The 17,390-nt window shown below is 34.0% G+C and overlaps 3 protein-coding genes across 11 annotated transcripts; 1 reads left to right on the top strand and 2 right to left on the bottom strand.

Moving 5' to 3' along the window:
* Positions 1-20: 20 nt before the first annotated feature.
* Positions 21-2,683, bottom strand: LOC18105007 (probable NEDD8-conjugating enzyme Ubc12-like). 2 transcript variants are annotated; one of them, XM_052446785.1, is made up of 6 exons: positions 2,485-2,680; positions 1,453-1,563; positions 911-1,019; positions 751-807; positions 516-654; positions 21-422 (listed from the first exon to the last, which is right to left on the bottom strand). In XM_052446785.1, the coding sequence occupies exons 2-6, from the start codon at positions 1,556-1,558 to the stop codon at positions 282-284; spliced, it is 552 nt and encodes a 183-aa protein (XP_052302745.1). In that variant the 5' UTR covers positions 1,559-1,563; positions 2,485-2,680; the 3' UTR covers positions 21-281. The 2 variants fall into 2 exon arrangements, 1 of the variants encoding a protein (XP_052302745.1); XR_002977697.2 differs by lacking the exon at positions 21-422 and having other exon boundaries at positions 524-632; positions 715-1,563; positions 2,485-2,683.
* A 1,112-nt stretch (positions 2,684-3,795) lies between these two features.
* On the bottom strand, positions 3,796-7,569 carry LOC18105006 (methyltransferase-like protein 2). Of its 3 annotated transcripts, none has more exons than XM_024584547.2 (9): positions 7,226-7,569; positions 6,826-7,140; positions 6,596-6,629; positions 6,117-6,189; positions 5,614-5,893; positions 5,451-5,540; positions 5,230-5,329; positions 4,825-5,058; positions 3,796-4,604 (listed from the first exon to the last, which is right to left on the bottom strand). In XM_024584547.2, exons 1-8 carry the CDS (start codon positions 7,496-7,498, stop codon positions 4,901-4,903), a joined length of 1,323 nt encoding a protein of 440 aa, XP_024440315.2. In that variant the 5' UTR covers positions 7,499-7,569; the 3' UTR covers positions 3,796-4,604; positions 4,825-4,900. The 3 variants fall into 3 exon arrangements, with proteins under 3 accessions (XP_024440315.2, XP_024440314.2, XP_006375069.3); XM_024584546.2 differs by having other exon boundaries at positions 3,796-4,587; positions 7,226-7,568; XM_006375007.3 differs by having other exon boundaries at positions 3,796-4,587; positions 5,614-5,791; positions 7,226-7,566.
* Positions 7,570-10,997: 3,428 nt separating this feature from the next.
* On the top strand, positions 10,998-15,415 carry LOC18105005 (NAC domain-containing protein 79). 6 transcript variants are annotated; one of them, XM_024585262.2, is made up of 7 exons: positions 10,999-11,149; positions 11,492-11,525; positions 12,812-13,039; positions 13,539-13,762; positions 13,870-14,034; positions 14,261-14,588; positions 14,770-15,415. In XM_024585262.2, exons 2-7 carry the CDS (start codon positions 11,504-11,506, stop codon positions 15,045-15,047), a joined length of 1,245 nt encoding a protein of 414 aa, XP_024441030.2. In that variant the 5' UTR covers positions 10,999-11,149; positions 11,492-11,503; the 3' UTR covers positions 15,048-15,415. The 6 variants fall into 6 exon arrangements, with proteins under 6 accessions (XP_024441032.2, XP_024441030.2, XP_024441031.2 ...); XM_024585263.2 differs by having other exon boundaries at positions 11,000-11,149; positions 12,830-13,039; positions 13,536-13,762; XM_006375004.3 differs by having other exon boundaries at positions 11,000-11,149; positions 12,824-13,039; positions 13,536-13,762.
* Positions 15,416-17,390: the final 1,975 nt, after the last annotated feature.

Below are 17,390 nucleotides of genomic sequence, written 5' to 3'. Positions count from 1 at the left end.
GAGAAAATTAAAATAGAATACAGTACAAAATCTTTGGAATCCTCTTGGCTTGATTGGAAAGATCAGTGGTTGCAATTCAGCAAGGCTCTCTTCATCTAGGAAGTTTATGGGCGTGGACACATTCAAGATTGTGAATCAATAAAATGCCCGAATATTTTATCCATGCAAACAGCAAGGGCGGACTTTAGAACACACAAAGCTTGCTAGAGAATTTGAATGCATTAAATTTTGATTAACCACCAAGAGATGACTATACTGCTACTTAATTATGCCTTAGGATGCTAAGTTAGGCAGGAAGAGAAGTGAGCATCTCCTAAAGAATCACCACTCATTGCCCTCTTCACGTTCGATTTAAACTCATCCGGATCATCTCTCAACACATTAGCTGCATCAGAATTCAGAGGATCCTCATGATTTGGTTGCTGCACATTAAGACATTCAAGATCACAAGTCATCAAAGGGTCTTGTTTCTTGTGGGCTAAATGGTTAGATAAAGTTAGTTGTAAAGTAGATACCGTGAATAGGTTAAACAATCCATAGATGATGATGTTTATATTTAGGATAGGTGTCCAGTCTTCTCGAAGAATATTTAGGCACACATTGCCTTCCAGATCAATATTAGGATGGTAGACCTGCAAACAGCAAAGAAATTCCGTGTGATCACAATGCTTAGGCAAGTACTGTCGTTGAGAGAGATTGATGGCAGAACCAAACATCGCATCCATTCCTTCGTCTTGCATTTGACCTTATGGCGCGTCATGAGGATAGAGAGGTGAAACTTGAAATGAGAACACAAATTTGCCACCCCTATGACAAGGTAAAAAGAGAGTTTTTGAAGAAAAAGGCAATTCCATAGGTAAGGGAATGAGCCAGAGATTTTGAGCACAGGTGTAAGGGTTTTTCAAATTACTTGTAATATCCTTCTCCAGGCTTAATGGTGACCTCGAAGTTCATCAGGCTGTCCTTTCCATCGGGGAAGGATATGCAACATGATTTCGGTAGGTTCAGCTCAGTTATATCTGCAAGCCAAAGGGTAAACATACAGATATGAATTAAGAGGAAATAGAAATATTCATGTATAATCTCTCATATAGAAAACTTTCCTGCAGCCGTTCTGTACTTTCTAGCCAAAGATGGAACCAAGTGCCCATAAAATAGTGGACAGAAGAATGGGCTGAGGAAATAAGCACATTCCTTCAGTAGTTCCAGCCTTGATCTTTCTAGCCAAAGATGGAACCAAGTGCCCATAAAATAGTGGACAGAAGAATGGGCTGAGGAAATAAGCACATTCCTTCAGTAGTTCCAGCCTTGATCTAGTAGATTGTATCGTGCACTTTGGTCCTGTTCTTGCATTTTCAGCTCCCTCAAACTCTTGTCAAAGTGTGTGAATTGTGCCTAATTTTGTGTCATTCATGATGCTGTTATAACCGAGTATATCAAACCAAGAATTACCTTTCTGAAGACGTAATTCCCCAGAACTTTGCTTCTTGACTGGAGGCTTCCCATCTGCACTCTGAGTTTCCCTCTGATTTTCCTTTACCTTGAACAATTTAATCATTATGCCTGCCAGAAGAAAAGGAGCAGAAAATTTAGTAATGGATTGACATCTTGATTCAACGACTCTGTATCCTCGTGCACCAAGTTATTTCCAATGAAACTATACTAAATAATAATTTTAGTATTTTCTCTTTGAATAGTTGCTTCACTGCAGATAACATTTATTCAATTAGATTTTTGGTATATTTTACGAATATATGGATTATGTTAAAGATTCAAATTACTTTTTCAAATTTTGAAAAAAAAATAGAAATATATGTCTATATTTAATATATGTTTTACATCTTCTATGCAAAAACATTCAATTTTCATAAGGTTTTCTTGATTGTTCTTCAAAAAGTTTCACAACGTTTGTATATTGAACCTTTTTAAACCCATATGAATCTTAGGAATAGGTTCTAATTGGTCAATAAAAATATATTTCAATACTTTTTTTTCCTTATTTGAGCCAATTTATCATGAAAAGAAGATTAACATGATAGCATAACATAAATTCTTGGCTAAATTTTACCTATCCTAATCAACAAACACAACCAAAACACTTATTTCCTTAGGTATCAAAACATTCTTCGTGCTAATTAATTAACAATAACCCAGAAAGGAAAATAACCTATGGATCTAAGAATCGGATCCATTGAGCCAGGACTTGGGAGGGTTTAGTGGCTTGAGTATAGCCTGAGTTGATCTTCAAACTCAAACAACCTGGCTTGATTAACTAATATCTGTTCTTGTATTGAGAGCTAAAGATTAGTAAACCCATTATTTTGTTTCCAAAATCTATTGATTATGCTTTGTCTGATCAACCTGATAAGTTTAAGCAAATTTCAAGACTAAGAATTACTCAAGAAAAGAAAACAAGGGAATTGATTACAGATACATAGGACTCCGAAAATTATAATTAAGAACATTAAAAAAAAGGAATCAGACCTGCTCGAGCAAATTAAAATCAATGAGAATTTTAGACTTTGAAGAGGTAAGCGAAGAGAGAGTTTGCAGACGGGGTGTCTCTCTAGTGTGTTTTTCTCCTATTCTGCAGAGAAACTGCTTCGCACTCGCATTTATAGTGCACGGCTCCGCAGTTTCTTGGCTTTCGTTTGTTGAGTGCGAGAGAGTATGCGTATTGCTTAGATGCTGTGCAGTCGGACGTGGTATGCCGCCATGTAGTAGGGGTATTGTTGAGATTTTACAAGAAATTCATTAGTTGGAATTTTTTTTTAATTTTAGCATGTATTGTTATTCCATGAAAATACTGTCAATTTGCTGACCGGAAGAGCAATGTTTGTTTGCAAATACAATCAGTAAAATTCCCAAATTTATTATTTGTTAGAATTGTTTTAATTTATTTCCTGCACGTTGCCTCTGCACATTAAAACCGCAGGTTTAAACTTTTTTTTCGAGGTGAAGTGTTGGTTTGGGATTGCTATTTAGGGTTTAATTAAAAATTATTTTTTATAGTTTTAGATTTGTTTTGATGTGGTGATGTAGAATTAATTTTTAAAAAATAAAAAATATATTATTTTAATATATTTTTAAATAAAAAAATCTACATTTTTAAATATCCTTTAAATAGCTTTGGACAACTAGCTGGAGATAAAAAAAAAAATGAATTGAAAGAGTCGTGATTATGTTCTTTATAGTTTACCTTGTTCGTTTTTTTCCCAAAAGCAAAATATTCAACATTAAAAATCCCTTTTGCCGGTATCGAACCAGGGTTGAGCGTTGAGCTCTCGTGGACTCAGGTTGGTGGATCTCTCATGAATAACCCAGGGCCAAACTCCATGAGTAATGAGCTCGGACAAGCTTCACTCGAAACCACCAAGATGGAGTGGATTCAGGTTAGTAAGATCCAGGCTAAATCTTAAGTTCTCTCGGGCTCGAGTTGGTGTATCTCTAGGAGTAAATCCTAGCCCAAATCATATGAATGGTGGGCTCGGATAAGCTTAATCCGAACCCACCATTAAATGGTTTGGGCTCTCATGCTCATTCGAATTCTTATGGGTAGACAAATGGATACAACCTGTGTTCTTTGTAAAAGTTCGGATGAAGAGGATGTAAAATGCTAAATACCAGTGGGAAAGAATGAACTTGCAAGACAGATGTTTCTTGTTGTCTTAACGAGGTTGCATGGAAATGCTGCAACTTATTGCACATGGAAGAAAAGAAATGGACGAATTTATGGCGACAAGTGTAACAGCTGCTGCTCTTTAGTTAATTGGATTGAGCAAGAGATTCAGTACAAGTTCCACAACACGAAGCTTCTTCCGATACATGTATTTCAAAGCCAGTTTTATGCTATTTGCAGGAGCTGGAAACTTTTCTAGTTGCAGTCCTTTTCCTTTGTTTTCTTTTTAAAGCTCTGCAGAATGGTAAGCTCCTTCTCCTGTAACCTTTTTTTTTTCATTCTTTACAGGAGAACCTATTTCGTGAAATATTTGATAGATTGCATTACAGACTTATCACATGAGAGACAAACACAAGAACACATGGATAGGATTGTTACGGCATGGATGATCACTTGCCCAGATAGGTCATGAGATAGTATAGTGGCAGGTGATTTTGTTATAGCAATCACAAACAACCCTCAGGTCAGTTGCCGGTGGTCAGAAATCCTTCGCAAGCGTGCACGATGTTAGACTCTCTGTGGGACCTTTTTCTCTAGACCTACCAAGTACATCCTTTACTGGGAAATTCTGAGATGCCTCACGGTCTCAAGTACAGAATTGGGAGAAGTGATACAAACACAAGGAAGGGCTCAGGTTGTTTCAATCTACTCCAGATTGCCTAGTGAAACTTTTATGCATCTTTGAATATCAGGAAAAGCATTCCATGAATATCCCAGAACATCCTCTCCTCCTTCACTATCCTAATCTCGTTTGCCTGATCTGAATACTCATTGCACATGTTAAAAAAATCATTTCCATTAGCTGGGACCGGCAAAGTGACCACAATAACACACTACTTAGACTCTTGTTCCGGAACTGGTTGGCTTTTGAACATGGTGACCAAACCAGTTCACCACCTGCTTGCTACCTGCACGCAAATGTAATCTGTGAAGTGAAGAGAGAATCCAGACAAGGCTTCACAAAAGGCAAAATGAATTGTTAACGGCATGGGTAATAATACGTATACAAAAAGGAAAAAATCAAGGAAACCTGTTCAAGCGAAAACAACACTTGGAAGGCTAGTCCAAACCTCTCAATCTATAACGATACCACTTCAGAAGGACATGAGAAAGGAAAAATAATAGTAATAATAATAACAACTTACAAGGAGCATATATTTGGAAAAGAGGGATGCCAACAGCTCCAGGCTCCCTTGCAAGTTCACTACAAAAGTGCCTTCATCAGGATGTATCATCGATCTCATCCCTTACAAAAGATGTCGACTGTTGAAAATGAAGAGGTTCATTTCCCCAAGAAGTCCATCCAGCTGTCATCTCTCTAGCAAATAGTTCAATACATCGAGCAGGTTTAAAGTCTGGAACATGCTCCAGCAGCAACTCTATTGATATCAAGGGAAGAACAAGCATTAAGAATCTATGAGTAGTACAGAAAAAGTCGCATATTGAATAACCTTGACGGCAAGTGGTAAGAGGAGATGTGATTGCCAACACCAATTTCTGATAGTGTGTGTGCATGTGAAAATGTTAATACCACGTCAGAACAAACTTGCCTCCAATTGGAGGCTTCCTCGAGTACTCCCCTGGGATGCTTATGATGATTTGATCATGTTTTATAGGTCTCAGCCTTGGCGGCTGTTTAGAATTTGTGCCCTGGAAAATAAATCAACAGGATGAGCTATGAACCAGTAATTTAGAGTTTAAAGAAACACCAGACAAAGAACATTCAGGTATTATTACTAAATCCAAATCCATTGAAACTTCATACTCTCACCTGTCCATGAAAATAGCCCAATAGAAGGCATTCATAAGGTCTATGATGAAAGAGATCTAAATCACTAATCAGTGAGCCATCTGCTTTCACCTGTAATGTTTGAGTAAAACACAATCAATGGAATGATAACCATTAATAAGTATGGGAGGGAGGGAGGGATCACCTTCAGCCAGTAATAAGTAGCTTCGTGACTGACTCCCCATGAAGGAAATAGCTCTTTCTGAACAAAATTATGCAATTTCTCTCTGTTGGTCATCCACAAGGCTACAAGTGCACCATCTGGATGAGCAAGTTGCTTAATAGGAAGGGATAAGAAATACCAGTTTGGCAGAGTTGGGTACCTATATGACAAGAAAAAAAGGACGAGGTTGACATAATTACTGATGTTCAAATTGGGGCAAAAGGTACTTGTTGAAGACAGCAATTGCAGCTCAAAATTTCTCCTACGTACAGAGTCAAGTAAGTGAAACTTTTTTTCCCATCATTTATTCACAAGTCAGCTCATTTCCACATGCTGGAGTAATGTACCAAAAACATACGTTGTTTGACAAATACTTCTATAACCGAAAATGCACTTACAGGAAAAAGAAACAACTATCACTAAAAGCTAACTTTTAACCAACCAGATGGAAATTAATGAAATCCTATATGGATGGAAATGTCTACCTAAGTTTTTGACGAGCACTTCCATTTTCCCATGGTGGATCGATCACTATAAGATTGAAGCCAACATTGCATTCTGCAACGTTAAGAACAAAAATGAGTGACAAATAGAACATGTAATAAATTTTATGCATAACTCATTTCTTAAACTACAAAGGATGCTGGCAATGGAGCTGCCATTGATCAATAGAACAAGTAAGAAATTTTATGCGTAAACTAGCACTCGTTTCTTAAAACTACATAGGATGCTGGATATAGAGCTGCCATTTATCAAATCATATTGGCAGGACTAGCAATTGCCTGATAATACAAATGGATCCCAAGACTAGCAGACAAAGGATGTTCCTTGCTAGAATGGATTCAACACCCTATATCTTGATGCTTAACCTCCAAAGCTCTCTATATTTTTCTTCCGATGCAACATGGAGTCAAATGATCAGGAAAAGAAATATGCAGAACAATGGCTACTAGAAAGTAATTACCGTGAATAAGGTTGTGAACCTGCCCCAAATCAGACTTCCACATGGTAGAAGGAAAAAAAAAACATGCAAAAAAATAAGTAAGACAAACTCCACAGGAAAGCCAATCAACTGCTCCCCCAGAAAAAGAAGCAGCCTTAAAGAATCATAAATCGAAAGATACCAAATTGAATAGACACATGAAGCTAAAGCTGGCTACTTTAAAAGAGGTAGACAAGATCAACAGAACATACCATGTAGAAGCAACTCTCTCTTGGCAATATATATTTATTGTTTAGAAATTCTGCCTCCATATCATCACTTGTCTCGTTAACAACCAAATTGTTAAAAACAGGAACCACTCTTTCTAACCCCTTCCAAGCACCTTTAAGAACGATTTCATAGAGAGGAGCTTGCCAGACCTTTCCAAGCTCAATAAAAGAGTGTTGTTCACTCAATTCTGTTGAAGAACAGATATTACTGCCACCCCTTAAATCCTTCATAATCGCTAAGAGATCAGTAGCTTCCATCAAAAATCCATGGGCCTTCAACAACATAGGCCTCGCTTGCTGCCACAGGATCAGAATAAAAAATAAATGCACACACAATCATAAACACCAAATAATAGTAAATGGGCAGCGAATTTATGGTTACCTGGTGACGCAGAGTAGCAGCTTGTTCTCTTTCGTTTAAGTCGTGGGGTGTCTTCTTCTCCTTTCGCTTTCGTTTCTTTGAATCTGAAGTTACAATAGTTTCTTTGGAATCGAAGAAACGAGAATAGTAGGCAGATGGTGAAGACCTGAAGCGGGTATAGGACCGGTTTAACATTCGAACCGGGTCAATAAAAACAACATTTGAATTCTCGAATCTGTAAATTCCAGATTCTAAAAAGGCAGATAGCTTGTCGCTTGTTTTCGAGTTCTCCATGGTTAGCACTTCAAGTGTCTTCACTTTCTAGCTCTACTGCTAAAAGGTAAAAACTGCAGCTTCGGGTATCAGGTCTGCGCTCATTAAGATGTGAGATTATTTCAGGCCCAACAACGTTTGCGTGGGCTTCCAGTGAGGCGTTTGACTCGTGTGCCGAGTTGGATGACCTGACTGGGGGTTATCAACTTTGATCAATTATTCTAATTATATTTATATAACATAAAATAATGTGCTACATTTAAAAAAATCATAAAAGAAACACCAAATAAAAAAAAATCCATGAAAATAAACAACGTAAAAATCAAAGTGACAGTCATGTGAATTAAAATCCCATATCCTAGAGGAAAATAAAACGATAACCCGATCATTGAGTGATTAGAAATAAGTTTTTCTAATGATTTATAATTATATGAAACATCAAAACAACAACCCATGAAATAAAAACCCTCAAATATTTATTTATGGCACAAATAATTTTCGGTCATGTTTATTTTTGCGTATCAAAAACGCTTTTAACAAAATTTAGAAATTTTTTATTGTTTTCTTTGTTTTAAATTAATATTTTTTTGTATTTTTAGATCATTTTGATGCGCTGATGATAAAAATAATTTTTAAAAAAATAAAAAATATTATTTTGATACATTACTGAGTGAAAAGTACTTTGAATAACAATCACATTTCCAAACACGATCAATTCAATTTATCCGTACACCATGTTGATGGCAATTATTTTATTTGCTATTAGGTACTATATGTATGGCAATTATGAAACTCATTCCATTATAAATTAGACTTTAAAGCCACAAATAAAGTCAAGTTAATCATTAATTCACTTTGGAATCAGATTGTTCCTGAAATTGGACATGTAAAATATGATGAAATCAAAATATCAATTAACCACTACAAATCCAATGACAAATATAATTAAGCAGATGAATTAATTTATTCAAGCTCGTAAATTTTCAAATAAATATATCAACATGAATATCAAATAAAAGATATTATTATAAATTATGATAACAACCGTTAAAATTGATAAATTTAAATATATTTTCTAAATAATTTGTATTTAGATCTTATACGAGAAGATAAAATAGATCAAAATATATCTCATGTCATTGATGAAAAACACTTACATATTATTTTTTAAAGATTTTGAAAAGTATAATTAAGCAGATGAATTAATTTATTCAAGCTCATAAATTTTCAAATAAATATATCAACATGAATATAAAAAAAAGATATTATTATAAACTATGATATCAACCGTTAAACTTGATAAATTTAAATATGTTTTCTAAATAATCTATATTTAGATCTTATACGAGAAGATAAAATAGATCAAAATATATCTCATGTCATTGATGAAAAACACTCTCATATTATTTTTTAAAGATTTTGATATTTCTAATATTTGACACACTCAAGATTTAAAAGTGTATCCTGTAAGTAAAAATCTGTATTTTTAATGCGTGAATTCAAAGATCAAATCCCTGTATTTATATAATAATAATCCCATTAAACTCATAAATGTATAATTTTGTTGTCATTTAATATATAGAAATAATTAATTAACATAAGAGTCAATTTATTGCGACAAATTAAAGAAACCAAATCTCGCAATAATATATAGATAACTTGGACAGCGAAAACTAACCCCAGTACGCACGTGACACTATCAGGCAGTGCTCGACAGTTTGACTGATATTTTGGATTTCTCGGATCGCTTTATGGCTATAATTTTCCCTTCTCAACCATCTCATCTCGAGGGAAGCAGGTGGCGGGCATATGACAACTAGCTCTATTAATCTCCCTTCATTCTCCTTTTCTTTAATTGACCAGCCCATATAAAACTAGCTAAAGAACGAGTCCCGCAGCTGCTTTGATTTGTTTGTTGATCCTTCAAATACCCCAAGAAAACATATTTAAAACACGATATGTTTGAACACGAAGCTGGTTTGTGGAAAGCCTACAGTGAGTTAAGTTTGAGATTATAGTTTGATTGTTTTTTAATGTATTTTTTTATTTAAAAATATATTAAATTTTTTTTTAATTTTTTAAAAATTATTTTTAACATCAATACATTAAAATTATTAAAAAAATTAAAAAATATATTAATTTAAAAAAAATCATTTTTTAAAAAATATTTTTAAAATACAAAACAAACCAAAACAATTTTTTTTTAATTGTTAACTTACACACGCCTCAACTAATATATAAAATTCTAAAATTAAAAACCAAATAAACTTTCAATAATCATAAGATTTATAATACTTAATTAATTGATGATCTTTAAATGACAACTTCAAACCTAACCAGTTTATCTACTTTGAAGGATTAACTAAAACAACGTTTAACATTTCAACGTCCTGTTCGAACACGGGTCATGTTGTTCCAAGGTCTTGAATTTTCTCTTGCTGTGGATGAAGGCACTGTCTGGTCAATGTATCGCGAGTTGAAGAATGAAGGATAAGCTATTTATTTTAACGTTCCTAAAGATCAGAGTTTTTCAATATAGACCCTATAGTTTTCCAAAAGTCTCAATGTCACCCTTTTCTTATATTTTCTTACAAGACAAAGTGGATTGATAGAAGACACAAGGTTGTCTTAAGTTAGTTTCTGTCTTGAAACAGAATGAATAAATAAATAAATAAATATATTTTGGTTGCAGGGTTAGAGGTGAGTATATAAAAATAAATGTATCCAAGATAGTTTTAAAATAATTTTTTATAATTTTAAAACAAAAAAAAACCATGAAAAATATCATATTTCTCTCAACTATCTTTATCTCTCGTACCCATAATATAATAGTAGCCAGACGTACGCTACTAAAAAAAGGAGCAAAAGCAAGCTCGTACAGTACATGAGAGCACTAGAAAAGGCAAATCAAACTTAAAAGGGAATAATAAGAAAAAGGACAGGAAGGACTGCATATTCAATATGGTTATTTTTTATTATTTCTTTTCTTATTATCTCCTAAAATAATAGTATTTTACAAACAAAAATAAAATATCTATAAAATAGTTAAAAATATATAAAATCTCATTTTATTTTACAAAAAAAATATTATCGCATTAAATGGGATTTTAGATATTTTCCATTATCTTATATTGTTGCTTTGTTTCTTGTCATATAAAAAGTATGCCTATACAAGACACGTAGCTGAAAAAATGATACCACTAATAAGAGTTATTTTGAGAGAAAAAAGGGATGATTTTGGATTATTTTTTTAGTTGTACGAGGCTTTTTTAAAATATTATTTAGCATGTAATAATTTAAAGGAGGACATATATCATAAACTTTAAACTATAGCAAGCTAAAATGAAATATAGTGAAATTCAGGGGGTAAAGTATAGTTTATCCAAGAAAGAAACTTCCAAGAAAGGACCACGGTGGGGTTTACAAACTAGAGTTGCATGAGCTAAGGCAATGACGAAATACTATGTGGTTATTTCTTAGTGGCCAGATGACTCAAAAACTATAATATTAAGACAAAGAAACCAAAACCGCTAACTGTGTGCGCGGCAAGTAATTAACCATGGTTAACTAACAGTGTTACTGGCCTACAAATACCCCACCACCACTCTACTCGGTTGTTAGAGCTAGTTGAGTAGCTAAGAAGGAACCGTGCAGGGACTCTGGTCCTAAAAGGTTAGAACTCTGATCATCTAAACGTGTAGGTTTCTGTACTGTATCTTCATTGAATATCATAATTCTTGCTTATTCTGGTACTTTTTGTTCTTTTTAAAGATTTAATTTATCGTTTTTTTGGTTGATGGGAAGTGGGAGACGGAGAAAGGAAACGAAAAGAAACTTTGTTGCTTTAAAGCAAAAGGGTTTATGTTAACAAAGCGAATGGATTGAGTGGAAATGACATTTTATGCTTTGGCTGATCCTTTTTTCTTCTTGGAAACTGAGAAATGATTCTTGATTGTTTGTCGAGAACTTCGTTTTCTTTGAACTTGATCTTGGGGTTTTGATTTTGTGATACAGATTCACCGCTGGATGCTCTTGCAAGCAATTCCAGGTAATTGTTTTACCCTTATTATTACTGTTGTTATTATTATTTCTGGCTCAGCTATGTTGATCCTTTTCTGTTGCAAATCTGGCAATTGCTTTAGCAAACCATTTGTTTGATTGATTAGAAAATGATGTAAAAGTTATATAGCTTCTGCTGCTATGTGTCCTGGAATTCAAAAGTTTCACTGGTGCTGGGTGAAGGAGGCTCTGGTTTTCGTATGTTTTGAATAGAAAGTTTTGATAATCTTACTTATGCCAAGGAATAAATTTTCTTTAAATTTGGTTGTGAATTTCGATTCTATGAAAACGATTGAGTTGTTTCCATTTTTAAAATTATATCATATAAGAGCTTAGAAAGTTTTTGTTCCCTGTTATTCTGCTTCCTTTGTTTTTAGGTTTTATTGATCCTGCTTCAGATTTATTGTTATGGTGACCATATTTTTGTTTCGAGGGTTTATTCGGTCTTTCATGTTGATCAGATTAGGGTTAGAAAACCATGGTTATTTCTTAAATAACTTGGTTCCTGGACTTATGGATGCATCTGTATAAAAAGAGTGATCAGATTCGGTCTGGGATAGTAGGAGCAAAGAATATGGAAGTTAAATCAATGAGGTGTTTCCTGATGTAAAGAAACAGGATTTAGTTCCATAACAACTCATAGAAAGTTTGGCTGGAACATGACTTATTGTAGGAAAAAGGACAATCTCACCAAGCTTGGAACTCATATGTATGGTCGAATTGATCTCTGCCTCTGGCCTGTGTGGTTCTCTCATTTCAATATTTATAATACAATTTCCTATTTTTCCTAGCATCACTGGTTTTGAAACACAAGCATTATGTAATATATTGTTGGTCCTTCTGCCAACATTCTTTTCACCAATCCGACTAATGAAGATCTGAGAGTTCTGCTCATATTTCTACCCTTTATAAATGTTCATCCCACCTGAATCTGTGTATTCTTCTCCTTGTGAACTGAGAGTGTTAATTAGTTTTCTATTTGGCATTTGAGACTTCTTTTTCTGCCGGGAGGGGGGGGGGGGTATTTGGTTTTATTTGATCTTTTGCTGTCGCTAGTTTTAGCCTGCATCGTTCTTGTCTAGTTGAATGATGATAAACTAAAATGAACAATGTTAAAAGTTGATAGACATGCACTTCCATTAATGTGAATTGAACTTGTGTATTGAATTATCATTTGGTTTCTTATTTGTGTGATTCATCCCTTTCATTTGTTTACTATGACTGATCTGCAACTTGATAGTTCATAACTCACTGCTTTTCTTCTTCTTTTTTTAGCTACTACAAAAGGTGCAGAGAGATATTTTGATCCCCGTGCTGTTTGCTTCCCTTTGGATTCAGCCACTATGTGCCCTCCAGCTTCTTCTCCAGTTGCAGATATTGATTTTCATTGTAGAGATGAGGAGCTCTTTATGTTTTTGTATAAACTTACTAGTGGATCCCCTCTCCCAGGAAATGTGATTACTGATGTCAATCCTTACATCTATGCACCATCAAATCTACCAGGTAAGAGTAATTTTTCTTCAAAAAGGTGGTAGGATTTAATGGTTTGAATTATTCAACATTACTGTGCATTTTGCAATGTAGCATCATGGTCCGAACAATCCATCATCTTTGTCTTCCCTCTTTACAAATCACCATCCAATGTTGTGGCCTAATCAGACTTGTGTTATCCTGATTGAATAGAATGTCTATTCCATTTTTAATCAAGGCTTATTTCTGTAGCCATGAATAATGGATCCATGTATTGGATTTAATGATATGAAAAATGTCATTACAGTTATCTGCTAAACAAGCCACCGTATGTCACAGATTTGTGGTTTATGATCTCTTTTAATCGAGCATGTCAATTTTCATTCATTTACTGGATATTATGCATTATTGGGCATTGTCTACCGGATCTTGTGTATTAACCATAACATGCTAAGTTTGCATGCCAAAAGTAACATGCTAGGGTGTGATTGACACTGCAATAGTATAGCTGATGAAGATGCTTATGCAGAAGACATTTGGTACTTGCTTCGCGTCAAGGAGAATGATGATACAGGACTTGGATTCTGGAAGGTCAAAGGGGAGGCCTGTAAGCTGTTCTCGAATTCTGCCATCACTGGCTGGAGAACCACCTTCGAGTTTTTTGAAGGCCAAGTGCCTCATGAGCGTAAAACTGACTGGTTGATGCAGGAATACTGGATAACTCAGAAGGAACATATTGAAAAAAGAAAGGCCAAGGTACTTAATAGAATATGCAACCCTCTCCTCTCATTAAATAACATTTGTATTTTATTCTCTCCTCCCAACCTGCCAGTCAACTGCCAGTTTGGTTGGACATTTTGCAGGAAGCCAGATCACTATGCAGAGTATTTCTGGGTGGTGAACAAGCTCTAGACCATGAAAATCAACTGATTGCTAGCCCCCACAGTGATACCCACATTGACCTTACACAATCAATTGGTCCAGGGACTCTTGCTGATACAAGCCATGGTTCCTCAAGCAATCCTGAGGTGTGACCTTGATTGTGGCCTTTGTTTAACGTCTGCTTTGTGATTTCGATTTTCATATTTCCTTCCTTCTAGACCGGTTGCTTGGACTTGTAACAGAGTCCTCGTCGAGGGATTGCTCTCTTATGGTTACATTGGATCGTAGAGCAAAATGTGTGAATGTCCATGCGTGCTAGTGTTTCCTCCATATACTGGTCTCCTCTTGTGCTGAATTCTAATGCTTTTTTAGGTGAACAAGGATGATGAAACTGAAAACATGGTTGCAACAGGAAGACCACCAAATCTCCCGGTCGCAAATCTGCCTGAAATTGATTGTTTTTCCAGAGGTGACTACCTGGAACTGCTGGATCTTGATAATCCAGCTTCACGTTCTTCTAGTTCAGATAATTCGAGTTGCATGACCATGTCATCGGATGAATACTTTGACTCAATCGCTTTGTTGCGAGACCTAGAATCTGAAAGTAATCAGGCCCTGGCACAAAAGGATAAGGACTGCAAGCTTAGTGTCGCTGCATCTCTCAGACCAGATGAGGTGGTTGTGCTTCCAGCTTCTCATGGTACGTCAATTATCAATTTCCCCGCTCCTATCCACCCCTGCTGCTCGTCTCTACACTGTTCTGTGCTTTCCTGGGAAATGCACATAATCTTCAAATTGAAAAAAACAAACTAGTTCATGCATCTACCTTTATAAGTTTTGAATGTGAGGAGGCTTAGACTGTTTTTATGGTTTATCAACAGGATCATATATCAGCAATGAAGGAGGCAAGCCACATGCTGTTGAAACTGATTCGTCCATCAATGGAAATGGTCATAGAGATTTAGATATTCAACAAGCAGTCAGAAATCAAGGTGCAAATCACTGGGGTGAGGGTCCATCATCAAATTTTCATGCTGTAGGTGCATCATCAGGTGGCCATGTTGCATCTCCAGATGAAGAGGAGAAGGCTGCTAGACGCAGAAGGAAAAAGTCCAAGAAGAAGTATCTGTGCTTCGTTCCATTTTACTTCTTCTTCTGATATCAGTTTTTCATTGAGCATTTGTATAAAATCAAATTATCTTAGCACGTAAATTAACGATTCTTGTTTGCTTAGTGTATCCTAAAATTACCAGGTCAGTGACAGAAGCTGGTATAGTTAGGTCGTCAGGTATTTTTCTTTTCAAATGATCAATGGACTTTAGATTTTAAGGATAATAGGGTATACATAGGTGGTGGTGTTTGAGTCGGTCAAGAGTAGCAAGCGGACACTGATGGAAAAAGATAGGAAACTGATTGTTCTGTTGCATGCAAGGATACAATAATCCTGTGCGTTTCCCTCTTGTAAGCTTGTATTTGTTAATTATTCCTGTGATTTTTGTAATATAATAAAACTGCTGTTTTCAGCAATGGTAGCGTTTTCGGAATGCCTTGATTTTTTTTATTTGAAATTTTTTTATATGTTTTTTTATGTTGATAGTTTTAAAAAAATATTATGATATATTTTTAAATAAAAAAATATAAATATTTTAAAAAACAACTAATCATGCCTTGTGCCTTGTGATTCACTGCTTTCCCATTGCCACTAGAATCAGTGAACTGAAAACATACGAATGGGACATTAGGCCAGGGTGCGGCTACGTGCTGAGTTGTTTAGAATTGTGAGTAGTTGTGGTTTAAAATATATTTTTTTAAAATATATAAAAATAATAATTTTTTATTTTTAAAAGTTTATTTTTGAGATTAAAAAAATAAATCAAATTAATAATTTTTTAAAAAAAATTTAAAAAAATGCGGTTTGCTTCAATTATTTATAAGTGAGATAGTGCGGTTAGTATTCTTCAATTATATATTTTAAAATTAATATATACTATAATTTTATTTTAAATATTTTAAAAGGATCTTGGTTAAAAAAATAAAATAATAATAATTTATAGTTTTTATTGAATTTAATTTTTCAAATTGAAACCATAAAAAGCTATTAAGATACAAACCACATTAATAACACTCATTTTTCTTCTTATTGATTTAGTGGTTGTTTGGTATTGTGATTGCGGGTGAAGTTCACCCGCAGCCACAATTTTTATCGTTTGGTTATGCTTTTACCACAATTTTTTAATGATGAGTCCCACCAACAAAGAATTGCTTCTTGTGATGGGAAAATGGATGAGTAGTGGAGATGTTCCACTGTTCATGTTTAAAAATTAACGCAATACAATGCTTCTGTTGCTGAGGGCTTGAACCAGCACATGGAAGTCCGAAATACTTGGTATTTTTTTTTAATTATTACAAGTAAGATTTATTTGTATTTATTACTTATATCATTATTTTATAAAATAATTATATCCAAAAAATAGAAATAATTCTACATCATAAATTAATAATAAATTTTTATCATCTGTGTCATATTTAGCATAAAACAGTAATATTTAATATAAACATGATTTTATTTATAATGCCATGTAAACATGATTTTTTATTAAAAAAAAATTAATGCAAAAGTTACATAACTTGTTATTATAGTTATAACCCAACATTAAAGTTACAAGTTTGATGAATTAACTCAAATTAATTTAAAATATAAAGTTTTGATTTAATTTTTTTAAAATTAAATTAAGTTTTATTCTAATTTTAATTAATTCATAAATTAACCTGTTTAATTGATTAATTTTAATTAAATTAATTTTCATCCAGTTAGATATAAAAGTCAGGCCGACTAAGTTTATCAAAGCTAAAAATGCATTGAACCAGGTCTGACCCAACAAAATAAAAAAATATTTTTTTTATTTTTAATTGTGTTTTATTCAAAAAACTAGTGTTAAACATTATTTAATGACTACATAAATTAGACGGAAATCGCTTGATAACGTTGCATTTATAGAATTTGATCGCAATCTCAATTTTGTTCCTGATTATATTTTACCTGATATTGTTGTGCTCTTAAAAAATTTATGAAAACTGTAGTCTTTATCGGATATATTTCATACGTGATAGAATTGTGGATAGTTTAATGAAACAATAAAAAATATTTTATAAAAAATATTATTTATTTCATGATGTAATAGCAATAGTTAAATCTATAATATTTAAATTAAAAACCATCAATATGAATATATATTTTTTAAAATTATTTTATAACTTCAATTTCAAAAGCATTCTTAACCAAACACATTAAACTACTTTTTATTCAACCTCAATTTCAACCACAGTTTTAACCAAACACCTATTTTATCAAACTAACCTCAACTAAAAGTACTTTTTATAAAACAACCTTTTTCAAACCACAACCACAACAGCTATCGCAATACCAAACACGCTATTAACAAGATTGAATCAGAACTTGCTGTTGGACCTGGTGCTGGGCTGCGGATCGAGTGCTGGGCCT

Source organism: Populus trichocarpa, chromosome 14 (genome assembly GCF_000002775.5).
Source record: "Populus trichocarpa isolate Nisqually-1 chromosome 14, P.trichocarpa_v4.1, whole genome shotgun sequence".
Taxonomy (NCBI): Eukaryota; Viridiplantae; Streptophyta; class Magnoliopsida; order Malpighiales; family Salicaceae; genus Populus; species Populus trichocarpa.
This window is presented reverse-complemented; position numbering and strand designations above follow the sequence as displayed.

Bases quoted from the DNA above. Each gene is read 5' to 3' on its own strand.
- LOC18105007 (XM_052446785.1), bottom strand. From the start codon at position 1,558: ATGATTAAATTGTTCAAGGTAAAGGAAAATCAGAGGGAAACTCAGAGT. The intron at 1,020-1,452 runs GTAATTCTTGGT...TTTGGCTTGCAG, and splicing joins GGAATTACGTCTTCAGAAAG to ATATAACTGAGCTGAACCTA. The intron at 423-515 runs GTATCTACTTTA...CTTAATGTGCAG, and splicing joins GATTGTTTAACCTATTCACG to CAACCAAATCATGAGGATCC.
- LOC18105006 (XM_024584547.2), bottom strand. From the start codon at position 7,498: ATGGAGAACTCGAAAACAAGCGACAAGCTATCTGCCTTTTTAGAATCT. The intron at 6,630-6,825 runs GTATGTTCTGTT...ACCATGTGGAAG, and splicing joins GAGAGAGTTGCTTCTACATG to TCTGATTTGGGGCAGGTTCA. The intron at 5,330-5,450 runs GTGAGAGTATGA...TTTATTTTCCAG, and splicing joins TGGGCTATTTTCATGGACAG to GGCACAAATTCTAAACAGCC.
- LOC18105005 (XM_006375006.3), top strand. From the start codon at position 11,504: ATGCTCTTGCAAGCAATTCCAG. The intron at 11,526-12,811 runs GTAATTGTTTTA...TTCTTTTTTTAG, and splicing joins GCTCTTGCAAGCAATTCCAG to CTACTACAAAAGGTGCAGAG. The intron at 14,589-14,769 runs GTACGTCAATTA...GTTTATCAACAG, and splicing joins TGTGCTTCCAGCTTCTCATG to GATCATATATCAGCAATGAA.